The sequence below is a fragment of the Suricata suricatta genome, chromosome 8, assembly GCF_006229205.1.
Source record: "Suricata suricatta isolate VVHF042 chromosome 8, meerkat_22Aug2017_6uvM2_HiC, whole genome shotgun sequence".
Taxonomy (NCBI): domain Eukaryota; kingdom Metazoa; phylum Chordata; class Mammalia; order Carnivora; family Herpestidae; genus Suricata; species Suricata suricatta.
The window spans coordinates 81178796-81205903 of NC_043707.1; the positions used below are offsets into that span (position 1 = coordinate 81178796).

Consider the following 27108-nt stretch of genomic DNA (forward strand, 5'->3'; position numbering starts at 1 on the left):
CTGTTGAGAAAACTGGCTTCCAGAGGAGTGCATCCTTTTTATATATTTATTGTCGTCAGAGAAATGTGCTAAAATCCAGGTGCCCTATATCTCATGTACTACATGGTATATAATTATATAAAATGCCATAAGTGTATATAAGATGTTTACTGAAAGAAGGAAGGATATTTTGAGAAAGTAAAGAGGGCTCCTTTAGATTTTAAAGTTTTCCTACGATGCTCAAGTGTTAAGTATTATTTTCCTTTCAACCTCATTCACTTAACTATTTATCTTGTGTTTACTGTATTACACAGTGGAATGCAATGGAAAGCAAGTCCTTCCTTCCCAGGACTCACTCTCCCTTAGTTCTTAACGTGTGTTTTTCTTGCTGTGATATTCACAGCACGTGCGCACGCGCGCGCACACACACACACACACACACACACACACACACACACACTCTCTCTCTCTCTCTCTCTCTCTCTCTCTCTCTCTCTCTCTCTCTCTCTCTCCACTCCTAAACTCTGCTCTCAGCTCCCATCAGCTACAGATCCTTGGTAAGTATTGTAAATGTGGACACAACTGAGAAAGGGGGAAGAGCATTTCCTGCAGAGGGGCTTCACATCCTCTGAATCTATGGAAGTCTATTCTCTTTGGAGTTGCTTATGAAACCCAAGCAATTGGGAAGCACTTATGAATTTATTCTCTTGAGGTCTCTACAGATTTAAATAATATGGTGCTCTATAGAACTCTTACATATTAAAACCAAAAGCCTAATTATATTAATCAATGTTCCTTAAATTTCAGGTCCCCATTTGTTAAATGAGGACATGATAATGTACAAAAAAGCATTAGAAAGATGTGAAGGACCATGTAAATAAAGGTGCCAATGTAATCATCAATAAAGCTAGTAAAATATGATGGTATAAAAACAGCCAGGTACTAAAGAAAACTATTTGATTGCAAGTGAATGAAACAACCTAAAGGATGTTCACTTAGCCATGTATGCAGAAAAACTAAAGGAAGAAAGGTCACAAGTGACCTTTCTTTTACAAGAAACTAGTTTTCTGAAATGTAAATTAAAATTTCATATCAAGCAATAATAGAAACATAAGGCTTTAAAAATTCTTTTTGACTACCAAATTTGAAAAATAATTAAGATATTAGTTCCACTGGTAGGAAGGAGGCATGTGCTCTAGAAAATACTTCAAACACTGCTGGCGGGAATGTAAATTAGCACAGCATTGTGGGGGACAATTAATGACTTTCAAGAGTCTTTAAACTCCATGCACATCCATTCCACTTCTAAGAATTTATACTTGGGAAATATAGATGTGAATAAAAAGGTAGCTATGACATGTGCATCATGGTGTTATTTAAAATAGTGCTTGAAGTCCAGAAGTTAAGAATGTATCTACAGGACACCTTGATGGCTCAGTTGATTAAAGGTCCAACTCTTGATCTCGGCTGAGGTCATGATCTTATAGTTTGTGGATTCGAGCCCCACATCAGGCTCCGTGCTGATGGCACGGAATCTGCTTGGGATTCTCTCTCTCCCTCTCTCTTTCTGTTCCTTCCTTGCTCATGCATGGGCTCTCTCTCTCTCAAAATAAATAAGCAAACTTAAGGAAAATATATGGTATCTAGTATCACTGAGCTACTAGATTCAAATTCTGACTTTGTCACTTCTGAGATACTAGTTTTTAATCTCCACCCTTGTAAAATAAGGCTGCTAAAAACAGAACCTGCTTCATGACGTGGTTGTGAATATTTAACAAGATACATCTAAGGTACTCAGAGCATACTAAAAGTACTCATGATGTTAGATATGTTCATTATAATGAACAATTAGAGACAATCTACATATCTAATAAATTTGTTTCATCTCAGAAATGTAGTGCCATATATCAATTAAAATGATGTTGTAGGTGAATATTTGACTTAGAAAGATGATTAGTATATTAAAGGGAAAAAGAAGGCTATATAACAGCATTTATTATGTGACTGAATCGAAGCAGATGTTTACTAGACACTATCTTGTATACTTGAACTTGTTTTGAATTCAAATGCATTTACCTCCCTAAAAAACTGTATTTCACAATGGCAAAAATTAAATAGTGTTAATTTCAGCTCCTTTATTTGCTGGGGTGGGGGTCAATAAGATTTTTTCTTGGGCTAATATGCTTTTGGTACTTACTGTGTTGCAATCCAAATGACTTCTAATACTAAAATGGAAACATTTATTTTACTAACAGGTAAAGTCCTCCATGTCATAACAAAGTCCCAAGATACTATCCAGTGACATAATGCTACTAGAGTAATATACATAATTAATCAAGAAATTTTACAGCTACCAGTGTTCAAGTTCCTACAATAATTTTTAAAAACATATGATTCTATATTATAATACTCAAAAGAATGTACTTCCATTTAAAATGTGGGATTTTAAGAATGATATTTGCATAATATAAAAGTACTGCTAAATGTTAATGCTACCTTATCCAACTAATAAGAGTCACTTAAGATTATTAATTTAATGTGACTTTAGTTTCAATGTTTTAATTGGTGATTCAATTGATTTACATAGCAAAAAGTTATACTTATTCTCTCATTGATTATGAATCTCTACATCCCTAAAAGATAACTATTTGTTACCCAGGTCTTTGCTAATCCAATGATAAAAATCTTCCTTCAATCCTCACCCCCAAGTTCAAGCAAATAAGTACTGTGCCTACATACTTACATTATCACTAATATGGAAATATTCCAATTCTTTGTTAATGTTATAAAATTAGGATTTCTGATTTCTACAAATAGAAATGAAAACACAGTCATATGTTTGTATTATGTGTAAATTTTTTAGTACTTTGTTATCTATTTAATTTCATTATCAATATTAACAACTTTATGTGCAGGACCTATAAATCTCATTCACCTTGACAGCTTTGAACCTCTTTGTTATAGAAGTTTTACTTCAACTTTGGGCATTCATCTTGAGAACTAAAAAGTGTAGTGATGTGGTTTGCAAAAACTCTCTGAACAGTCAGAGGGTGGTGAGCACAGGAAAATGAGAGAGAGAGAGAGAGAGAGAGAGAGAGAGAGAAACTAACACTCACAATCAAGCACCTCCCAAGCTAAATGATGCCAATTATATCCAGCTGGGAAATGCTATAAGCTGCTAACAGTGCAGAGTTTGGCTAGACCAGAAGAGCTTGCTTTGACATCTGGTAGAGGTAAAGCTGACCTCATCGCTTCATGACTGGGACAGGTAGATAAAAAACCCAAGGAGATTAGCATCGATCTCACAGGATCAGTTAGAGTGATTATTGGCTACATTCTTTGTTCTTGGCATATATATATATAATTGGAGTAGCAGGTTAAAAACAAAACAAAACAAAAGCTTTTTCCTCCTTTCTCCCATAGTGAAACAGGCTTGTTACTTGTGGTTTGAGGCAGATAGTGAGTTACTTACACCCACGTGATTGCTTTCTGGTTGCATTTATGATTACTAGAATAGAATTACAAATACTCCACTATTACTTCCAGTCCTAAGCCAGATGTGAATCTGCTAAGTTAAACAGACTTGAACTTAAGATTATTAAGAATTATTTTTTCCCATTACCTTTCCCCCCCTTTACTGGTAAATGAAAAACAAAAAGTGAGTACTGATTAAGTTCTTTAAATCCAAAAATTAGTAAGGGTGGCACCACTTACTTTTGTAACTCCAAGACAAGCGTCCACTGCTACATAGGATAAAGTCCTGGGGTTTAGATTTCAGCTCTCAGAATCACAATCCCTAAAGAGTGTTCACTAGGAAGAAAAAGTAAAGAGTCTGCTCTAGAAACATTGCTCATAAACTCCAAATACTTTTAGTTCTCCTTTTCACCCCTGAAGAAATATATCCTCATGGCCCATATTTCATTTCTGACTTGGGTTACCCAAAAAGGTTGTTTTGAAGTGTTCTGTCTTTTCTTTCACATTAATTTTATTAGCTAGTTTAAAAGGGATAATTTGCCAAATTAGATGTTTTCATGTGCTCTTTTGTTGAGTAACTACAATCATCTACAAATAAGTTTCCTATTAAAATGTATTCAAAACACAGCTCAAAACAAAATGACTTTTTAAACTTAAGAGTTGTTACATTTGAAAGAGACTAACGTAGACTTAATGTTGAAAACACACACACAAAAAGAACAAATTGGTTGAAACTTTCACAAGAATGGAAAATGTTTAATAAACTTGGAGTGGTGGGCTTATTAAACTATAGTGTTATTTACAGCCATAATTCATCAACCACAAACACAATAATGTGTTTGCATGGCATGCTACAACAGAAGCTTTATTCAATTCATTCAGAAAACATTGGCAAAATAAATTTCAGTTGCAAATTCACAGATACAAGCTTCAAAGTATAAAGTTGTATATAACAAAAAATACAGGTAATATTTATAACAATAACTTACAGATACAAACTAATGATGAACTACGATTTCACAAAGGATTGTAAACATGTCGCACACTTGTCAGTCCTTTTGTTTTTTAGGCAAAGTGCTCTTTTGATGACAAATAAATTAACAGATACACACTAGAGTGAACTATTTCCAGACAATACAAAAAAAAAAGTTGATTTGTTTTCTTCTTGTAAACATAAATTTTACAAAAAATGAAGAATCAATAAAAGTGTCTTGCAGGCCAACTATAGATACATACCTGGGCAGCAAAGTGATGTTGAAAATGCTTTGAGTGTTAAATAAAAAATTAACATTAATATCTTTTCAATGGTATTTTATACACAATAAATGACAAGATTATATCCTTAATCATTACTATCCCTGAAAAAAGGAATTAGGTATGACTTATTGGCAGTTGTGTCATTGAATGGGGTAACAAGGGCTGGAGTCCAAGAGTTGTTGGTGAATGAGCTATAAAATAGAAAGAAATTTGTGGATCAGTTTTGTAGGGTGAATAAAACTGATTTAAAAACAAACAAAAACAATCCAAGGCAATGCGCTTTTGTTACTCTTTATAGCTGAGGGCACCAAGCCACACTCATTCCACTAACCTCAGCAGAAGCATTAACTGATTCATACAATGAATATAGTATTAAACGAGAATCTAGAATAATTGCCCCCGAAAATCCTCTTGTGGGGCCACAAGCTTTTGACACTTTAATGTCCTCCATCCATACCCCATTCACGGCACTTTACTCTGCAGCTAGAAAACATAAGCTTTGTCAGCAGAAATGCTGCTAGCTTCCATATAAAGGTGTCTGTAGGATGAACCCCTCCCCCGAATTTCTCACTTATGAATACTTAACCGCCTCTTCCCTAAACATGCATCAAAGCACATTTGACTCAGGCAACACTATAGTCATTCATGTGAACACACACAATTTTAATACTAGTATAACAGCAACCATGGTACAGGCTCTGATTTTTTTTTTTTTAACCCAACTTAAAATGAGATTTCCATTCTCAGCAAGGGCTGTGATGCTTCAAACCAAACCTCCCTCTGAGAACAACTAGAAAAGCTGGACTAAATTTTTAAAAATCTGTTGGAAGGCATCTTAAAGGTACCAAGATAGTGAGAACTTACAAAGCAAGTCCCAGAAGAGAAGGGAAATGACGCGAGGCTACTACCTTCTATCCCTTCCAAGTCGAGTGACAATTTTAAAAGAAAAGGAATGTCTGAGAGGCTGAGAATTTGAGCAGACTTTCAGGAGTTAGACTTTTGCTGGGTGGTGGGGAACAAACACAAAAGATCAGGGGCCACTGAAGAGAAGCCCACTTAAAAAAAAAAAAAAACAGAAACAAAACACAACAAAACACAGGCTCTGTGTGGGATCCCAAAGGGCTCAATACAAATAGTGACTCAGAAATATACCAGCCTTTGTAAGGAGTGATGCCTTATTGGATTAAGTTGATCTTACCCTAGCCTAACTTTCTGCTAGAGGTGAAACCAAATCCTCTCTGGTGGAAGAGATCATCTGGAGTCTCAAATTATTTCTAATTTTTCATACACAACATCTGAAGTGCAATAAAAAATAAAAAGGCAAATAAGAAGACATAAAGACTAGAAACAAAGAGATCCAGGAATTGCAGTATTCAGACATAAATTTAGAGTAACTATAATTAATATAACAATAATTTTGTTAAGGAATAAAGTGGCAAAAATAGAGGATTCCAGCATAGAAGTGGAAACTATAAAAGAATGAAATAGAAATTCTAAAACTGAAGATACAATAACTGAAATTAAGAACTCAGTGGGTGAGTTGTCCAGCATATTAGAGAATTAGTGAACTGGAGAGAAGTCAGAAGAAAATACCTCGATTAACACATGGGAGGTCGAAAGGGTGGAAAATAGGGATATTTTCATAAGGGGCAGAAACAATATTCAAAGAGACAAAGACTTTTCCATAATGAAATACATCAAACTACATATTCAAGAAGCATATCTAGGCACATTATAATAAAACTGAAAACCAAATACAAAGAGGAAAGCTGCAATAAAATGACATTCACTTTCAAAAGAGCAAGAATTAGACCAATAGTTGATTTCAACAATAAGTAGCATCAGATTAACTATCCATATTCTAAACAAGAGAAACAATGCAAAACATAAGCCAATGTTATCTTCAAAGTGCTGGGGAAAAAATATAGCTGCCAACCTAGATTTCCACATACAGAGAAAATACCATTAACAACTGCATCAAAACAAATACTTATGAATGAATCTTAGATGCGCAAGATTGCTAAACCCAAAACTCTGGAATATTAAATGTACTTGAAGACAGTCTAAATAGAAAGACCAAGTTCATAGTATGGAAGGTGATATTATTAAGATGGCAGTTTCTTACAAATTGATCTAATAGATTATATCAAAATTTCAATTGTTTGTGGGTTTTGTGGTAGAAATGGACAAGCTGTTAACATTTATGGAAATGCAGAGGGTCAAGAATAGACAATACAAACTTGAATAACAACAAAGTGGAAAGACTTTCCTAGTGGATATAAAGAATTGCAGTCCTTGCATAATTAAAACAATTTATTATTATGAAAATAAATAGACCAATAAAATAGAGTGTACAGAAATTGGCACCTACATTATATGAACAGTTGATTTATGAGAAATGTAGCACTATAAGAGAGCTGAGACATTGGCATTTTAATCAATATAACAAGAGCTTTGCTTCCTATCTCATACCACATACAAAATTCAATTCCAGATGGTCTGTAAACCTAAATATCAAAGGGAAGGTAGGTTTCTAGAAGAGAACATAAAAGGAACATGTTCATTAGCTTTTAAAAGAAACAATTACTTGAACAGGTCACACACAAAAAAGCACTGCCCATGAATGAAAAAACAAACTGATGAAATGAACTCTATTAAAATTAGGAACTTGTGCTCAACAAAACATACCCTTAAGGGAGTAGAAAAAGGCAAGCCACTGAAAAGGGAAGATATTTGCAATCATCCAAAAACTTTTTTATATGCAGAATATAGTAAGAACTAAGATAAATCAAGGGAAAAACACAACAGATAAACTAACTGATAAAAGACATGAAAAAGTCTTCACAAAGAAAGGATATACAAATGCCCAGTGAAAACAAGTTCAGTCTCATCAGTCATGAGGGAAAAGCAAATTAAATCAAGGAGATAGGTACTACACAACCATCAAATTGGCTAAAATTAAGAAGTCACACATAACAAGTGTTGGCAAGGAGGTGGAGCACCTTGAAGTCTCACCTAATGCTGGTCCGAGTGTAAACTGGTTCAACCACTATGGAAAACTGGCAGAATCCGCTGAGTTGAGTGTATGTGTAGCCTGTGACCCTAAGTTCCATTCCCAGGTGCATTCCAAAGAGAAGTGTGAATTAATGTGCACCGAAAGGAAAGTACAATAAAGTCCATAGCAGCATATTCATAAAAGCCTATACATGCTGAAACACAAATGTTTATCAACCATAAAATGGTTAAACTGCAGTATACTTCTATAGTGGAATTCTACGGAACAATAAAACAAATCACTGATCCTTGCAACAGTACAGCTGAATCTCACAATGTAGTTGAAAGAAGTGAGATACACAAGAATACATTGCATATGGTGCAGTTTATATAAAGCTCAAGAACAGGCAAAACTAAAACATGATTTTGGAAGTCAAGGCAATGCTACTCTGGAAGAAGAGGATAATGATTAGAAGGGCACATAAGAGGAGTTTCTGGGGTGTTACTTATGTCCTACTACTTCATCTTGTCAGTATTTATGTGGGATGTGTTCACTGTAATAATTCGTCAGGCTGAATACTTGTTACATGTACACTTTTCTATATGTACGTTTTGCTTCAATATAAAAGTTTCTTTAACAAAACTCAGTAAATTCTAATCTAAAACTCTTGAGTGTGAATACTCTCTCTGATCGTAGGAAAATAAATTATTTAAATATGAGCTGAAAAGCAAAACAAAGTTTTAAAAATGTCCTAAGTACAAAAAAAAAAAAAAATCAAGCACTAACAGGTGTTATTAGTATTTGTATTTTAGCTGTAAAGTGGGTATTACGTTGGTCTCTTAAACTGTTGTTACAGAAATAAGAATGTTTGGACATTTCTGCTCCCTACTGCATTTCCCCACGATATTTTTCATCTACTATTGAGGTAATATTTCAAAATATGAGTCCTAGCAACAATCTAATATTAGAAATTATCACTTATCGGTTGCTTGGGAAACAGCTGTTAAAGGTTGGGATACCTACCATCCATGTAACTATGCAGCGCAGTTAGCATCGTCCCGTCTTGGGGCACATAGGCAGAATAAGCCATTTCTTCTAACATGGGTGGAGAGAGCCTGGAGGGTGGTACTGCTGTGACCGGGGCTGAGGAGGAGTGGTTAGGGCTGACATGTTTCTTGTGGCGTGCTCTACAATTCTGAAACCACACCTGTGGCAGAAGAAAAGCAACACAGGTACATCATATCTAGCTTCTGAGTGCATTATCAACTCAGTTTACAAAGAAATGCATCCTCTGTCAAACTGCTCACCATTAAAGCTAAAAAAGGAAAAGCAATGGATCCTCAATTTCTCTACCATATAAGCACAATATAAACTGAAATCAGCTTTTCAGGCACCTGGGTGACTCAGTTGGTTTGGCAGTGGACTCTTGATTTCTGCTCAGGCCATGATCTCATGGTGATATTGAGCCTACTTAGTATTCTCTGTCTACCCCTCTCTCTCTGTCATTACCCTGATCAAGTGCATGAGCATGTGCTCTCCCAAAATAAATAAACATTTAAAAAGAAATCTAAGGTTTTTAAACAGTTCTATAGGCTGAAGAGAAACATTTGCACAAATAACAATGATCATTTTCTTTGCTCAAATAATAACTATCTGGTGATTTATTTAAAAGCCAACTCTATACTATACTGGCATCTTTGAAAATAAAAAGGTAAGGAGGAAGGTCGAGAATTCCAGAAAAGTCTTCATGTCTTTAACTACTGGCATCTGGGACAAAAAGAAAAACAAACAAAGAAAAACGCCCTCTTAATCAGAACTTTAAAAAAAAAAAAACCCACCGATATATTCTTAGACACCTGCTGGACATATTTCAAATCCTTTTCCAAATGACTAAAGTTCCTACTGAGAACTTAAAGCTTTCTACAAACCTCTTGATTCAGTTATTCCAATCACATTTTAACCTGCTGAGTTCAATTTTTCTTAGTGAATACATAGACTATTCCCTAAGAAGTATGTTAAGGGCAGGCTTATAATAAGAAAAAATGAGTAATATTTAAGCAAAATAAAATACAAACACATCCACTGATAAAACAGTTCATAAAATGTGAAAAGCTAATCATCCTATGGTCTACTGTACATAGAAATATAAAGGAAGCAAATTCAGGGCAAGCATAGTTTTGCTTCCAGGTCAGTGTGAGGGAGGCTAGGCTGCCCAGAATGCCTCCAGTAATTAATCTGCCTGTGTTTTCTGTCATTGGATAATACTTGACTATAAAGTGTTACTCAATTAAAATGTTAAAATAGTATAGCACTTATTTTCTGTCACTCCAAACACTTCCGTCATGAAGAGAAAAAGAAGTGGAGGAATAAAAACTTTTCAGAAATTAGGATAAGAACATTTTAGTACCAGGAGGGAAGGCCAGGGAGAGATCAGGGGCATAAGCTTCTGCCCCAGGGCTGGAAGGTAGGTAGTTGATGGCACAAGGGAATTGGGGCTGAATAATGTCAAACAGAAGGGATGTAAAAAAGATTTATATTAAAAAAAAAACACTGACCTGATTTCAAAGACACATCCTGCCCTTGGGACTCAAAAATAGAGGGCTGGCAAAGTATAAACTTAAGAGGTTAAGACTAAAGTAATAAAAATTATAATGCATCAGGGTAGGGGCGCCTAGGTGGCTCAGTCTGTTAAGCGTCCCCTTCTGACTTCAGCTCAGCTCATGATCTCACGGTTTGGTTTGTGGGTTCGAGCTCTGTGTTGGCTCTGTGCTGACAGCTCAGAACCTGGAGACTGCTTCAGATTCTGTCTCCCCCCCTCTCTCTCTTTCTCCCTCTCTCTCTCAAAAATAAATGCTAAAAAATGTTTTTTAATAAAAAAAAGATAATGCAGTGGGGTATGCATCCCTGACCAGATGGCTGAAAAGTAGCACCTGAGGAAGGTTTCAGGAAAAAGACATAAACATATATCAAGAAAAAGGAGTGGGAAGACATAGCCTTTCCTTCCATTTTCTGGAGTATTAGACTCCTGGCTACTTAGAGACCCAAAGTCTTCAGTCACAGTTCCCTTCAAAAGCTCCTTAACAATAAGTGTCACTACTGTCACCCACCCAGTCAAGATATACTCAACACATTCTCCAGCTTGTAAAAGAAAATGACTGCCACTGGTCTTTTTCCCAACAGTATCCAGAAGACATGCACCCCAGTGGACTACATATAACCTAATACACAAGGTATCATGGTTCACAGAGTTCTTTCAAAGTGTCTTATACCTCCAATAAATTATGTATTGGATGGAACTTAGTAGTTTAAAAAAATTCCAGACTTTGGAAATAATATGAAAAGGTTATGAAATAAACAGAAGAGAACCTACCTTAATTTAGATTCAAATAGCTCTTTGGAAAGATTATCCATAGGTAATCAAGCAGAGAGGTTTGTAAACACAAAATGTCATGTAACTTGCACAGAAAAATATAGTTGACAATTCCAGACATCAGAAAATAATGTCTGGCATGAGGGCTACCCAGCTTCAGAATTCAACTACAAATACTTTTGACCTTCCTTGCTGACTCAAAATTTCTTCCTTCTGTTTGGCAAACCTCTAAAAAGACTTAAAATTTCTTCTGAGCAATATACTTTAAAATTTTTTGAATTCTAAATTGTAAACTCTATAAGCTAAGAGCAGGCTATGTAGATATCTTGTGAAAGAGAAGACTAATCCATAAGATGGATCTCTGAGAAAGCCCAAATTGCCAAATAGAAAAATTATGTGTGTGAAAAAAAAATGGAATTTTAAATTATTGAGAAAGTATGGGATAATACTGATTTAGAGAAACCTGGCTAATTTGCAAGGAAAATAATGGTAAACTCCCTACCTCACTAGTAACCCAAAGTCAATTCCAGATGAATTAAAGATTAGATGGAAATAATTGGAACTATAAATGTTTAAGAGAAAACAAAAGTTAATATTGATAAGCTCTCTAGGTGAAGAAGTATAAAAAAGTCCCAAAGCCATAAGAAAAAAATAGAGATATTTGAATATCTCTAATTATAAAAGTTCTATGTGGAGGAAATAAATGAAAAGGAAACTATGGCAGTGTAACATGATAAACAGAATAAAAATTAGTAAAATAGAAACATAATTATCCAGTAGAAAAGTGCACTAAAAACATACAATTTCTAAAATTAGAAAATAAGCAAACATGTTAAAGTTATTGACAATAAAAGAAATAAATAAAAACAATGGGATTTTCTACCAAAATTAGAAAGAATATAAAAGAATGACAGTATTCAGATTTGTATAAGTTGATGAAAGGGAACTTGCATATGTAGCTCCTGGCAGAATAAACTTGCATGAACTTTCTGGAAGCTGATTTTTGTACTATTAATCAGTTAAAGGTCCTAAATGCACTAATATGTACTCCCAAGACACTGACTGGAAGAAATAGCAATGCTTTTCTGTAAGATGCAAAATTCGTAATTCACCTATTAGAAAGGTATGTGAACAGTGATTGAAATTGTATGCAGTGTTAAAAGTAAAATCATCTATCTTTATTTTATGGTTTCAGTACAATAAAGATCTGCTCTGTTACTAATAACTCGCTAGGCAGACTTTAGCTAGTAAAGGTAAGATTGTCTCTGTGTATCAGACCATTGTTTTTACCTAATTTTTGGATAGCCTAGTTTGCATTGCACATTAGAATCAAGGCTTAGTAATCAAAACTTTAATTTTTCTAAAATGTGCTAGGCAATTGACTGGACATAGAAGCTATGATTACTGAGATCACAGAAATGAAGGACTTCAAAATTACCATGAAGGACTGTATGTATACATGCTAGTACTCCTTCCATTGCTATCCTATCAAAAATATTTAAATTCAATCCTCACATATTAGAAGCCACCATCCAACAATATATTCTCCAAGTTCTAGTACTTAGATCCAAGACAACTTGCACATATATAATACTGGTGACATAAATACTTGGAAATAATATGACAGTGTCTGGGGTCCTTATTTATTGAAATAATAAAGTTTCTCAAAAAATCTTTCATTTTCCTTTGCTTCCAATTTTAAAATAATCTAAAATAGTCATGAATTGACTTAGCTGGAGCAACCATCGTCATTGAACATATAGATTCTCAGATTAGAAGAACCCTCAGCCCATTGAGTCTATACTACCTCAACAGGAAGCTTCATTTTTAGGCACAGGAAAGTCATGATCTCCAATGGCAGCCCATTTCAATTTCGCCGACTTTTCATGTTGAAAAAATTCTTTATTATGACTAAAATCTGCCTTTTCCTATATTCTCTTGCAAAGGCCTGATTTTGCTTGTCTGCAGACAGCCTTCCACTTATATTTAAAGTTAGTCTCTTTATACTTTTTATTCCTTATCATCTCATCTCCAGATAAGTATTCTTGTTACTGTTACTGTTAGCACATGATTTCTAGTTCTGTAATGATCTTGTTAGCCTGCCTCTAAAGGAAGCAGTCTGTTCAGATTGGTTCCTTATTAGACCCTTTTAAAAATCTGGCACTCTGAAATAAACACAGTACCCTGGATATCTGAAAAGCATTGAGGTTGTGTGACTCACTTCCTTGGAGAACCTCATTACAGTGCAGTCAGCCCAATCCACTGGGAATCTAAGTCTTTAGAGAAGCTGCAGTATCATCAGGTCTTTCTCCATCAGCTTCTCCATATAGATGATTTATTAATTATGAAACAGCTCAGCCTTAATAAGAATAAACTGAAGAATAAGCACCTATTTATCAACCACTCAATTGAGGAAATGAAACACATGGGTAATGTTGGACTTTACCTCCTCCTGCTCCCTGCAGCTGAATTTCATCTTACTGGTTATGGTTACTTGCATTAATTCCTTAAAATTTTTGAACTTTGAATGTTATTTAAAATTATTTTCCATTTCCCCGATTTCCCTAAAAGATCTTGACACAACTGATCACCTCCACCTTGAACACATTCCTCTGGCTTCCAGGATGCCTCCATACTAGCTCATTCCTTAATCCTAGCTGTTACTACATCCTTTTCAAATAGTATCTCTTACCCTGCCCTCTCCCTAAAGTCCATTCTTCTCTTTTTACTCTTTATGATCTTGTGCTAAATGATTTTGCCAAATTTCATGGCATTGGATCTTTTTGCTTGAGTCCTACTCATCTTTTAAAATACCTGTTTATATGCCCAACTGTAACCATCACTCCATGACTAGCAACAAAGCTAGTGTCCCATTAGAGTGTCCAGGTCCTTTTCTTGTCTTTCTGCCCTTTGTGCAGGCAATAAAATGTTTCTCAATGAATTCTAGGTCACTACCTCATTTAAGTCTCTCTTCAAAAAAAACCCCACTACTTTGCTGGGTATCCCAACTAACCTACATATCTCTAGCCTCTTCCAATCCTAATTCTTCCATGTACTGCCACTAGCCCTTTCTTCCTGAAATCACATATCTTCCTGAATCACATGGCTTCTTCCTGCTCAGGAGAGAACGCTACACTCACAGGCCCCTCCTAGTTCAGTTCCAGCAACCTCATCTCTCACAATTTGCAAATATAAATCTTACGTTTCAATGAATTTGCTCTAACGCATCCTTCCCTCGTTTTATTCACACCACTGTCTCTACCTGGATCTTTAACAAAGGCCATGAACCCCAACCCTAGACATACACACTTACTCACATATACAATCACAGAAAAGCTGGGAAAAAAATTACTGGCTTCAGAACCATATCTAGCTTGGAACCATAGTTGCTTTTCTCTAGCTTGGGGATCTTAGGGTGCTGTGAGTACTGAATGAAGTTAACTTGTGCACAAAGTCATTAACAATTGGTAGCCTAGCCCTAGCAAGCCAAATAACAGATTTAAAAAGTTGATGTGGAGTGTAAAGAGACCTAAAATAGAAAGCAAATGTTTTTTGACATTTCTTCACACACAAAAAACTAATGCACACTTAATAAAGACCTGGCATAGAACTTTCAGGATCTCTTAGTTAACCTTTAAAATAATCACCTGTATCACACGTCTGCTCAAGCCTGTCCTTTCTGCCAGTTTCTGGAGAGTCTGTGCATCTGGGTTGTTGTCCTGAGCAAACTGTGCCTGCATGACCTGTTTTTTTTTAAAAGAATAGAGGTAATAAATAGCTATCCATGAAAAGCTGAATCTTCTGCATTTTGATAACAGGAGAGATAAGACATGAACAAGAAGATAGAATACTTGTATCTTATTACTTAAAAATCAGTATGGGGAAATATGTATAAATTAAAAGAAAGCATATTTTGTAAATTTACAAACAAGTTGCTATGTTGAGACCTTTTAAAAAATAATCCACTTCAACATAAAACTTTTCTCTCAACTATGCTGTTAAAAAGCTCACTTTTGCTCTTCCATTCTTACAACATACAAATGAAATGAATGAATAGTATAAGCCTATTTACTATTTTTTCCATGTTGTTAAAAATGTCTTCTATTAGAAAACTTGTAAAAATACAAAAATCCTATCATGTTTATCTTCAACTGCTACTGAGCTAAACCCATACTATAATTTTTATCAGTCGGCAAATAGTATACAGTGCAAAAGATAGATACCATTTAATTGTAATAAGTCCAACATTAACTGTCTTGAATGCTTGCTCCATGTAAAATACCTGGGACCTTAAAAAAATGACACCCATCAGTCAAAATAAGGACTTCCTAGGATCTAACCATCTGTATATTGAAAAAGCTCCCAGGTGACTCTATATGAACTTTGGATTAGAACCACTGTGCCAAGAGCCATGAGAGCCCAGGTCAATAACTACCAAGAATGCAAAGTAAAAGGAGAAACATGTAGCAGGAGGGAATACCAGAAAAATGCACAAGTCAAGGGCTTTGGATCCTTTCTGAAAAAGAAATCATGGGAATCAAAAGGTATATTTGAACTTTATTACTTAAAAGCCAATCAACTGAGGGACATAGTATAAGATATGAAAAATAATGGGAGCAGGAGTCTGTCATGGAACATGATTATGTATATCCATAGGTGTACGATGGGGGTAACCAACCTAGCTACGGACCTTAAGCACTAGTGGCCTCATCGTCATTTCCAATCAGCAAAATTAATTGCATGCTCTACTCTGCTCCTCATGTAATACGGTCTTCTGCCACTGCACATGTCACAAGGTAGCTAAATAAGTCAGTGGCAAGTCTAGCTCCCTATAGCAGAAAGTAAGCATCTTGAGGGCAAAGGAAATGTCTTACTCTCCATTTCCCCAGGAGCTAATACCCTTTTCCATTACATAGTATGTGGTGAAGGGTTTGTAACAGAGTGAACCCTGACAATGTGAGAAAAATCTGAAGATAGTATAGAGAAAAAGCCCAATGTTTTCCCAGGAAACCTTATGAGGTGTGAAAATTATAAATTTTTTTTCAGTTAAGTTCCAATGAGTAACTCTTCTAGAATAAAGTATTCCTAACTTCCTGTCCAGCCATATTTATTCACACATGTCTGTTTTTTACTTTAAAAAAATGGGCAGAATCAGTCTAAACATTTATAATCTCACTCAGTTCACTTCATTCTTCCTTATTCCAAATGTGTTATTTCAATACTGTCCTGTACAAATAGTTGTTTATATGTAGTTGTGTTTATATGTAACATTTCAAAGAGAAAAACGAATGAGCAAGTTAATTGTCTATATTTTAATTTTTCAAGAAGAAAAGCTAAACAGGATTTGCTTATTATTAAAGGGTTTGCTTGTTAGGCCATTATTGATAATTTATAAAACAAAAGACAGCATGCTTTTCACAAATGCATTTCAAATTCACAAGTTTAATAATGGAACCAAGTTACATTTATTAAAGCAATTTCTCATCATGGAATAAAGCAAAAATTTAAATGAACACTGATGGTTTAAAATTGGTATATTCTAAGGGGAAAGTAATACATGCTTATCAATGTTTAATCTCACAAAACAAACGTTTCGTTTCTACTCAATTTCATTGTTCTCCAGTCACTAATCATATTGAAACCCACCCCACTCCTTTTCTGAGCCTTTTTTTAACATGGTCAAGGAGTGAAACTTTGTAGACACTCATTATTTTAAGGCCAGGAAATCCCAGAAATGACAGGTATCTGCATAGTAGCAGCTGACCAACTCAATCTGAAAATAGAGTAATGTAGGTGCTACCCTTGGCATCTTTAATATTAATAATCATTGAGCAAGTGCTTCCAAATACAATAAGCAAACCATAATATTGGCAGGAATTTCTTAAGTATCATTTCTACAGATGGGACAATATTTGAAATATTCTTGCCAACAAAAAATGTTGTTCTGTTTTGTGAATCTTAAATTCTTTTTCCTTCTCATAAATTTCTAAGTAATTTTGGGAAATTATCTTGTTTATTCTTCTCATGTTAACTCTCCTCTGTCCAAAGCAGTGCTTCATTACTAGTCTTGACTTACTGATCACCTACAATATTATTTTGTTGAATTCAAGCACTACTAGAATATATTCAGCTTTCTGAAAGGACATTTTGGCATAGAGGGTACACTGCCTGATTTATGAGAGGCAATAATATAGTGACTGAAGTCTTTAAAAAATTTACAGCTATAGGGCCCTAGGTGGCTCAGTCTGTTAAGCGCCTGACTCTAGATTTCAGCTCAGGTCATGATCTCATGGTTCTTGAGATGGAGTCCTGCATTGGGCCCTCACTGACAGTGCAAAGTCTGTTTGGGATTCTCTCTCTCCACCCTCCTCCCCCCACCCGCCCAACGCATGCTCTCTCTCTCAAAATAAACAAACACTTAAAAAAATTTTTACAGCTATGCATACCAGATTCCTAAGGTATAAAGGACCACTTGAGGACAAAGATTGTATCTCATTTGTTTCAGCCATTCCTGGCATAAAAGAGATACTAATAAATACTGAAAAGAACGAGTATATGCTTTGAAAGCATGTCATTTCTATTTTCATTTTTTAAAACCTATGATTCCTACATACATCTTTAAAAACTCAAGAGTCAAATTCACATTTTAATATAATGTGTATGATGATACAAATAGCTTATGCATGTTTGCAATTTAAATCTATGAATCTACAAGATTCAGAATCTCACTCTTGTTTTAGTGGCTGCAGCCATTACGTGGAACTTTTATTTCACTCAGAATCTGGAGGCCAAGCAAAAGACAAGAGGGTTGGGAAGTTTGCAGAGCTCATCTCTGACACTCCCTTTGGTCTGATTTGAGGGGAGTTCCTACACCTCTTAGATGAGGCTACTTACATCAAGGAATTATTGTTAAGAATTAAAGGAGAGAATGTGGATAAGTGCCTAGTGTAGGAATCGACACACAAAGACTTCCACAAATATTATTCCCTCCTTATTTAATTAGTACCTGTGATTATCTTCCTGTATGAAATGGTATGTCTATAGTTGTTTCAAATTTTAAATTTTAATAACTTTAATTTCATATAAAATTTTACTTGTCAGACTAATAATTATTAAAATTATAGCCAGCCCTTCATGGAAACATCCCATTTTAAAAACTATATATTAGAAATTCTATTTTAATTCAGATTTTGTAGCTACTGGATAATTTGCTTCCACGTTTCTCACAGGTATTCCTATCTTCTAATTTAGGGCTTTATGTAATCCAAGTTCCCTTGGAATATTTGTATCACACCAAGGTTTCTTTCTTAATCATTCTCCAAATGAAAAATTCTCTCTTGAAACCCTTTTACTGTGTTCCTCTTAAATACTGGCAAGTCTTTGAATACTATTTGTGATTTTTCAGAGTATTACTTTTACTCATTTGTTAACGTTGTATAAATATCCTTCAAAGTTTGAGCTAAGACCAATACTATGTGTAAAGCACCTAGCAGTACAAGGTAGGTGCTCAGTAAATGTTACTTTACCTTAACATAAAACAAATACCTCATCCACATTAATCTTTTAGAAAACGTGATTTCTTTATCTGAAAAAATGCCAGAAAGAATAATTATATGTGTAGACTTAAAGATAAACCAGAGTAATTATTTAATTATTTTCTTGACAATTGACATGGATTGAATTTATAACAGTTATATTTAGGGAAACTAAACAGAAAATAATCCCTTCTTTTTTAGGAGACATAATCAACCATTAGCATCATATAGAATTACCTCCCTTTATCCCTTTTAAAAAGAAAATGTTACTTGATTGGAGTCAATAACTAAATACCTGTTGTTTACGGTAAGGCATATTCAATTCTTTCCTATTCAGAGAACGTACAGGCTTAGTCATGAAAAGGCTCATTGTAATTTGTTAAAAAGGTGAGCACATTAGTGTCCCACAGACCCACATACTGTGTGTCTCTTTCCGTTAATAGTCTTAAAATATTTTGTCTTCTATCACAATTATATGTAGTAATGTACATAAATGCCTAGGTTAAATTGATTTTATCAGGAAGTCAGGACAGATCAACATTTTGTTTGCACTTTGACACCAATACCAATAGAACCCAGGAAAATAAAGCTTGAGTGTGTAGTTCATACCAGATCATGACTCTGGAATACTGATAAACATTTTAGGGAAATAAGTATGTTTTCATATATTCACCAAGTTAGCTTTCAATAAAAGCACAGGCCAACCTTTTTGAAAACATGAAAATGTTTTTTAGGCAGCATGGAGATCATTTTGGCATTTTGTGGGGAGGGAAAGGGAGGATTTGGGGCTTTTTTGCTGTGGTTTTTGTTTGTCTGTTTGTTTTCATCAGGAGGGAATTCAAAAATCATGAATTCATTGTCATGTCTACCTGGAGCTGATCTGCTGTAAAGCTGGTCCGAGCTCTTTTTGCTGGTTTTGGATGATTAACATCTTGCTCTGTGAGGAGGGCACCTTCAACACTAATCCCATTACCTGCATTTAAAAAAACAACAGCATATATATTGGTAACTCTAATGGCTCTACTGACCAAGCAATAATATGTTTCTTGCATCTGTTGGCTCAGTACAAAATTGTAAATTGCCCAAATCTGGGAGGTAAGTTTTAAAACACACTGGAAATATTCTGTGGAAACAACAGTCCACTTACATGCTTGTATATTTTAGTCAAAAGTACAAAAAGTTAGAAGAGCACATATCTAAGGTTCATCCTCAGGAGGCAAACACAGGAAAACTGGTTACAAAAAGCAAAACAGACCCTAAATTCAAGGATGCTGCCTGAAAATATGGTACAAGGCTAATACACATGCCATGGCTTTCCCTGCAAATAAACAGATGGAGATCATCACCAACAGTAGAGTGCTTAATGAGTTTTACCACAATTACACTGCACAAAATAATGCATTAAAATGACCTTAGGAAAAATCATTTTTATTCCCTGTATTCACCGTCCCAAAAGACTCCAAAGTATTTTAAGTATATATTTACCATTTTCCACTTCTCTTTTCAAATTATCCAGCATACAGTCATAATGCACTCTGCAGAGGACTTTCTCTTCCACCAAAGCAAACTCCTCTCCCGTGGAAAGCTGCCTTTTGCAAGAAAAGCAGGCAAAGCATGCCAAGTGATAGACATTCCCCTTGGCCCTCCGGACCCAGTCAGTAGAGTGGATGTGCCTCCCACAACGAGAGCAGCGAGTTCCATACCTTCTACATAAATAGAAGAGCAGGAGGTGAAGATTTTAATGTTTGATGAGATACTGATCAGCCTGAGAGTAAACTAACACATTATAATACTCAGTGGATTAACCTAGGTATTTAAATCTTTTGAAAGTGAAACAGGAATCAATTACTTTTCTAAAAGTCAATATGGTAAGCAATCAAGACTTGAGATAGGGTCATAATTCAAACCTGTTTATAAAACAAAAACTCCTCATTGTTATTTAAAGGAAGACTGGATTTTTTTCTTTTAAAATAAATGTGTATCACTGAAGATATAATGACTTCTTAAAATCAAATTGAGATAATTTAAAAATGCTTTAAATATTATTTTTAAGTTAAAATATTTAAACATTTAAAACCGATATTATCAGAAAATGGGTAGAACAGAAACCATTCACCCTGAGGGTGAGGAAGGAAAACTCAGGTATGTGTCCGTTGGTAAATAAGCTATTATATCACAGGAGGGGGAGAAATCTTGTCTAAAACTTTAAGAGAGCTTGCTAGACATGAAGTGCGCATTAACTGTAATAAAATGCCAGATGTAAGTATTTCTTTTTTCTCCTGGTCTAAGTAACTGGAAATTCTTTGTTATATCTCCTACCATAATCACAGTCATGGCTTAACATATTCACATCAAACTAGATAGATGTCTGTTTCTATTCATTAATACATAGTTAGAGGGTTTGCCAATTTTTTAAAAAGTTAATCTGAAAAACAGAACCCTAAAACTAAATTTCAAAATATAATAAAGTATGAAGTATAAAAAAATCCTGAAGAACTAGATGTTCAATAAGTCTCTGAAACCAAACCTTTCAAAAAGCTTTAAATTATGATTTAAAAAATAAGATTTGCATATCTTAAGTCAAAGAAGAGACAAATTGCTACTATTTTTGAGGAAATAGAGAGTAAAGCTGATGGGAATTATGTTTTTGGTAATTATAAAATTCTGTGACTTTATAAAATAAAGGGCTCTAGGTTTTATGAATTGCTTTAAATTAGCAATTTTATTCAAACCAATCACTAAACTCTCTGAAACCAGTTTTTGAAACTGAGTAAAAACAACATAATTAGTATTACAAACTTCCTTATCTAGTATCAATTTCCCAATTTCACAATGAACGTTTTTCATTTGGAAATGCAAATTAAAAAAAATATAGTAATTTTTAAAAGTCATGCTTAGGGATAATTTCAATTTCTAGACAGCTATCCATTAAAAACTGAATTATATCCTAGAAGAAACTATACATTTAAAAAATGTATAAAGAGATCATACAGAAATGTTAATATCTTAGGCAAATACAATCTCACAAAAAGATCAGAAGAGACACAAAAAAATGGGATTTTTACGCCGAATAATTAAACTTGGCGTATTTGATATTCCCCTAAATTATATGATTTATCGGTCTCCAAACTGCTGACATTTTGTAGGGTAGAGTTAGAGATTATTCTATAGTAAACTGGTAAACATTGAATAAAACCTAGATTACCCCCACCCCATAATTATTTCATTTCATTGTCTCATGCCCTGCAAACAAGGGCTTCCGTCACAGTAAGCCATCTTATATTTTATACTTTACCTATGCAAAGCAAAGAGAAGTTTCCCTCCCTTTTTAAAAAATATTCCAAACTTTCATTCCTCAAAGTGTAAATAATTATTTTAAATTAGCTTTTCTATATTGAATTCCCAAAAAACATAAACATGCTTATTTTATTTGTTTTAGTAGAAGCTATACCTTAAAAATGTAGAGCATTCTCATTCTGAAATTCATTATATAAGAAAAACTGGTGTATTTATATGTATATACATATACACAGACACACACATATGTAAAACTGGACAAGAAAGGTTATTTACAAAATTTTCTTTGCAAAATAATTTCTTGGAGTGTTTACTAAAAACTATTCCACAGTGTACCTGAAATAATCAAGTTTGCAGAAAATGTCTTTGTCTTTAATGTAACAGCTGGTATGCCTTCCTAAGGAGGTCCTGCAGACACTGCAGGAGAGACACCGAACATGCCAGCACAGGTCATTCACCTGTAAAGGAAAACGGAGCAGGATAAGAAACTATTTTAATACCGCATTTAGAGTATCATCCATTGGTTTTGTACCTTGAGCAATTTTAAAACCTGGATCCCTAATATTTTAGCAAGTGCTCTGAATGTTTCTAAGTGGTGTCATTTACACAAATATGGGTCTAGATATATTCTCTTTTAGACACCAACCAGAAAATCACAATTGCATATTTTACATTTTGTGTGTGTGGTTTTTTTTTTTTATTTCTGTGAAGAATTCAGACAGTGTGTTTTTTTTTTTTTTGGTTTGTTTTCTTTTTTGTTTTTTTTGAAACCAAACTTCTATGAACACGGAAAATTTTGGTCATCCTGAAGCCGTACATACAGGCTTGTTTTATTTTTTTTCTTTTAGCAAAGTCTTCCCACCATGAAACCTGGTAGCTGAAGACATCAAGCCACACACCTTCTCAATCTACCTTTTGGCCAAACAATTATAAATGGTGTAATGGTTAAAGTGAGAGAGAAAGAAGGTGAAAAAGAAGTGTCATAAGATACTCACCCTTATAAAGAAGGTAGGCAATCCATTTCCCTTACCAAACAGACATGGCTAAGGTAGATTTTAATGTTGATATGGCAGAAGCTCTGGCTACCTTCTAATATTAAACAATAGAATCAAGGAGTAAGGTATTAGTAACCCTACCTAATGATTTGGATACTGGAGAAAAAATTAATCTGAGTAAGTGGTTCTTATAAGGTACCCACTGTTTGCCATTTTTACTTCAAGTAGTAAGGCATAAAACATTATTTAACAAATCACACCACTTTATATTTTTTAAAAAGGCACGTGAAATAGTGTCAAATCAGAGAACAAATCATACCCCTCACCTTAAACTGTTGCCATCATACTAGAAGCACTACAACTTCAGCCTCAAGAACGAAGATGTGTTCTGGTTTGAAGCTGCCTGTATGTAACACAGGCTTCCAAAGTTTGCTCTTGTTAAATGGACACAGGAACTGAGTTTATGCTTCACTAATTAAACATAACTTCATTTCATATGAAAGAACGGCAATGATGCAAAAACACCAGTTACACCCTACAATTGGATCTAATGTCTCAAATAATATTTAGGAAATTGTGAAAATGGGAAATTGTAAAATAGCCTTTATCATGAAATAGTGTAGCGAAAGCCTTATTTGCCCAATGATTCTATCAGATTAGCACTACTCTTCGAAATGTTTTCCTGTGTTATAATCTGTAAAAGGTACTTTGAAGCTGAAAGAAAAAGTTTCACTTGCTTCTAATTACAGTAATGGGCCTCCTTCCAAAGCATTAGTGAGAGTATCATTTTGGTAAAATTTTTTAAATGTTAAGTTTTGGTCTTGAACTACATGTTTACAAAAAAAAACCTCAGAAAATAGAAGAACAAAATAAAGAGAGAAAGAATTTGAGGAAGTCAATAAAAAAATACAATGGTTAATATTGTCCTAGAATTAAATGTGTATTTTCCTTCTATTTTTTCCTAAAATGGGCCAATTAAAGTTTAAAAATATAGGTTTATTTTAGTATTCCAATGCTTAGGGGTTTCTACATTTTGATCTTATCCAGGCTCTTCCCCCCAAGCAAGTGTAGATTCAGGCCTCAGAGCAGAGCCATGGCCAACCTCTAACTTCCTAAAGCCAAACTTAATGCTTGGATTGCCACCTTTCCTTAAAGTTTACTTAAAAAAGAAAATAAATGCTCATTTTCCATTTACTTTCCAGAGAGGAAAGTAAGGTAAAGAGATAAAATTCTGGAGAATATAGACCTTTCCTGATGGCTGGTATTGATCCAATATATAAATCCATATGAATATAGGACCAAGCCAGAAAAACTACCCAAATGACAGGGCTAAAGCAAGTATTAGATTAAGCCAAAGACCCATCTAATTCCTCTCCTACATATTTGTTTTAACTCCATTTTACTTGCCTCATGAGATGATGTTTATATTAAATGGTTTCTATTAAACAGTTGTACCCTCATAGACTCTACTAGGTCTAGGTCCAACAATTTTCACCAGTGAACCAAATGAATTTAAATTTCTCTTTTAGAATAAGTACTCAAATGAAAAGAAAAACTCAGTTTTTATATAATCATACAATGTCAAACTTTAGTTAGAGCTAATATCCTAATATGTACAAAAAGGGATAGAATAAGGATGTGCATAAGAAGACATCCCTGGGAGAACTAAATTCCTATGAAGAAAAGCTTTATATAATTCAGATAACTTAGATATTTTATAGAATACAAGTAAATACGATATACAAGTATATTTTTAACATGTAAAAGTGAACACTAGAAACAACTTATCTATTTCAGAGGTGTGTTAAGAGTCTTTATAATACCCTTTCTCCCCCCCACCCCCATTCACTCTGGTATGAAGTGTTAAAGACTGTATAGATCCAGAAACATTCTTAAATATTATGCTAATTATTAAAAGGTTTCATGACAATAACAAACAACTTTTTATCCAAAAAATGAGCTTGAGATATCCAAAAAGGCTCAGGTCTAGAAACAGTGAAAAGGGTATGCAGATTTAAAGAGAAAGCCATCCTAATTTGTCGGCTTTGAGAATCAATCACCAATTAAGATTAATTTACTTACTTTTAAAGTTTTCACCAAAACTTCTGTTGGTGCTTTATCTAGATTGTAGTTATGAGGTATTATTCCCAATTTACAGATTACACAGTTTTATACACAGAGGTAGAAATTTTAAAAAGCCCAATAACTAGTTTTTTGAACTCATACTCTCTATAATTAATCCTTTTGAAAAAAAATGGGGATGCTGGGTGGGGAGAGATTGGTGAGGAGGGAATAGAAAGTGAATTGGTTTGCTACTAATTCAGTGTAGGAGAGATCATTATTTTAAATAGTGGTTTTAAAGAGCTATTGAAGTTGCAAACCCATGGTATCAGAATTAAGACACACGGGACCATGAGTCTTCATTCAAGGGCATGACTGACTGTGGCCTACCAGAATTTCTACTCCAAAAACTCCCACACAATATTTTAAGAAAGAAGTGAAAGAAATTAGGACAGTCAACTCTCAAACTACCACTTTGAAGCCCTTCATCCCAGGCATCCATTTATCCATCTCTCTTCTTTCTTTTTGTTTTCCTTTCTGTTCTCTTCCATTCCTGCCTTTCTTCTCTCTCTTTTTTTTGGGTAGGCTAACTTTACATCAATACCTGCCTTTTCCCCCCAAGCACCGGAGGTGACATTAAAAAAACAAGCATTGGGTGGCCTCCGAGTATTAAACCTTAAAACGAGGAGAGTGGTACTGAAAATGGTTTTTATTTAAATGCTCCTACAATTTTTTTCTTTGAAAAAGTCTTACTAAAAATAAGACTATGTAAAAATTCTGTCCAGAAACGGCCCTTTAAAAGCACTTCACAGTGGTCCTCACCAAAGTAGACACTGCAAAGGGGAATCAGCCAACGTATACTGGCGAGGCACTCTCAGAAGGAGGCAGGTGTGTGGGTGTTCTTGGGGGTGGAGGGACTGTAACCTGGACTTGGTTAAAAAAAAAATCATCATCAAGCAGGACTCTGTTTTAAAATGAGTAACAGGATTAACCCACTTTTGCTTTTCTGCAAGTATGTGGCTGACTCCAGTACACCCACCCACCCCGTGTACCGTCACTTGTAGACCACGACGTGTCATACACAAGCTGTTATTTACAACAACATGGGAGATTTAAGATTTCTTTTGGACCGGGCTGTTGTGCTGAGAAAGCCTACAACCTGCAAAGAGAACTTGAAAGGAAGAGAGGGAGAAAAAACTTTTTTCTTTTCCCAGAGTTCCTAGAGTAACCCCGCTCCCCGTGGGCCTGGCGGTTCCACACTACCTTGAGAAGGTACTTGTCCACGATCTCCAGGCCGCAGCTGTTGCACACACACTTGCCAGGGGGGCAGACGGAGCCCGAGGCCATGGACCGGGGCGAGGACGACGGGGACAGCGGGGCCGAGGAGGAGCACGAGTCCTCGTCCCCCGCTCCCTCGGGGCTCACCTGAAAGAAGCCGCGAGACGCAGTCGCAGGCGGTCCTAGACCCCTCCTCCTCTCTTCATCCCACCGACCCACCAGGGCGCCCCCACTCCTTCCCCTCTTTTCCCCCAGGCCACCCCCAGTTCGTGAGGTCTCCCTTCTCGCTCTCCACGGCCCCCCCTCCCACCCCCGAGTCCAAGCTCCCGCCACGCACCCGCTGGGGCTGTGGACCCTGACCTCAAGCACCCAAGGGCTCCTTACCGCTGTCCGCAAACCCGTTTAGCCCGCCCAGCTTTCCACCCCGCCCTGCCCCAGGCCTTCCTTGCACCCGCTCTTCGAGGGGCCGGCCAGCTGGGCCCACGAAGGAGCGCGCGGACAGCGGCTCTTCTTCATGGGCCACCTCCACACCCGTGCCCCTCCCCACTCACCAGTCCCTCTTCCCCGGCGCCTTTCCGACTCCTCCCGGCCGCCAGGGCTGCAATCCGTCCGCACTCCTCCGACATGAGCCCTGGGCACTGCGGGGTGGGCGGAGGGGAAAATGAAGGAAAACGGAGAGCAAAACTTCAGAGCCGGCAAGCACAGCCGCGCGCCTCGGCTTCTTGGCACGCGGAGTGGGCTAATGAAGGCCCCCAGCGCGCCCGGCCGCTCGTGCAGCCGTCAGGGCTCCTGGGCCCCGGCGCCACGGGCACACCCGCCGGAGCGCAGCCTCCCTTGTCCGCCGCGGGCGGCGGCGGCGCTGCCCCA

General features: G+C 35.9%; 1 protein-coding gene across 1 annotated transcript; it reads right to left on the reverse strand.

Annotated features, from left to right (window-relative positions):
* Positions 1-4824: 4824 nt before the first annotated feature.
* On the reverse strand, positions 4825-26867 carry LHX8 (LIM homeobox 8). The gene is made up of 8 exons (XM_029949437.1): positions 26793-26867; positions 26227-26388; positions 22244-22365; positions 20096-20316; positions 19480-19583; positions 14723-14818; positions 8729-8912; positions 4825-4901 (listed from the first exon to the last, which is right to left on the reverse strand). The coding sequence occupies exons 1-8, from the start codon at positions 26865-26867 to the stop codon at positions 4825-4827; spliced, it is 1041 nt and encodes a 346-aa protein (XP_029805297.1).
* Positions 26868-27108: the final 241 nt, after the last annotated feature.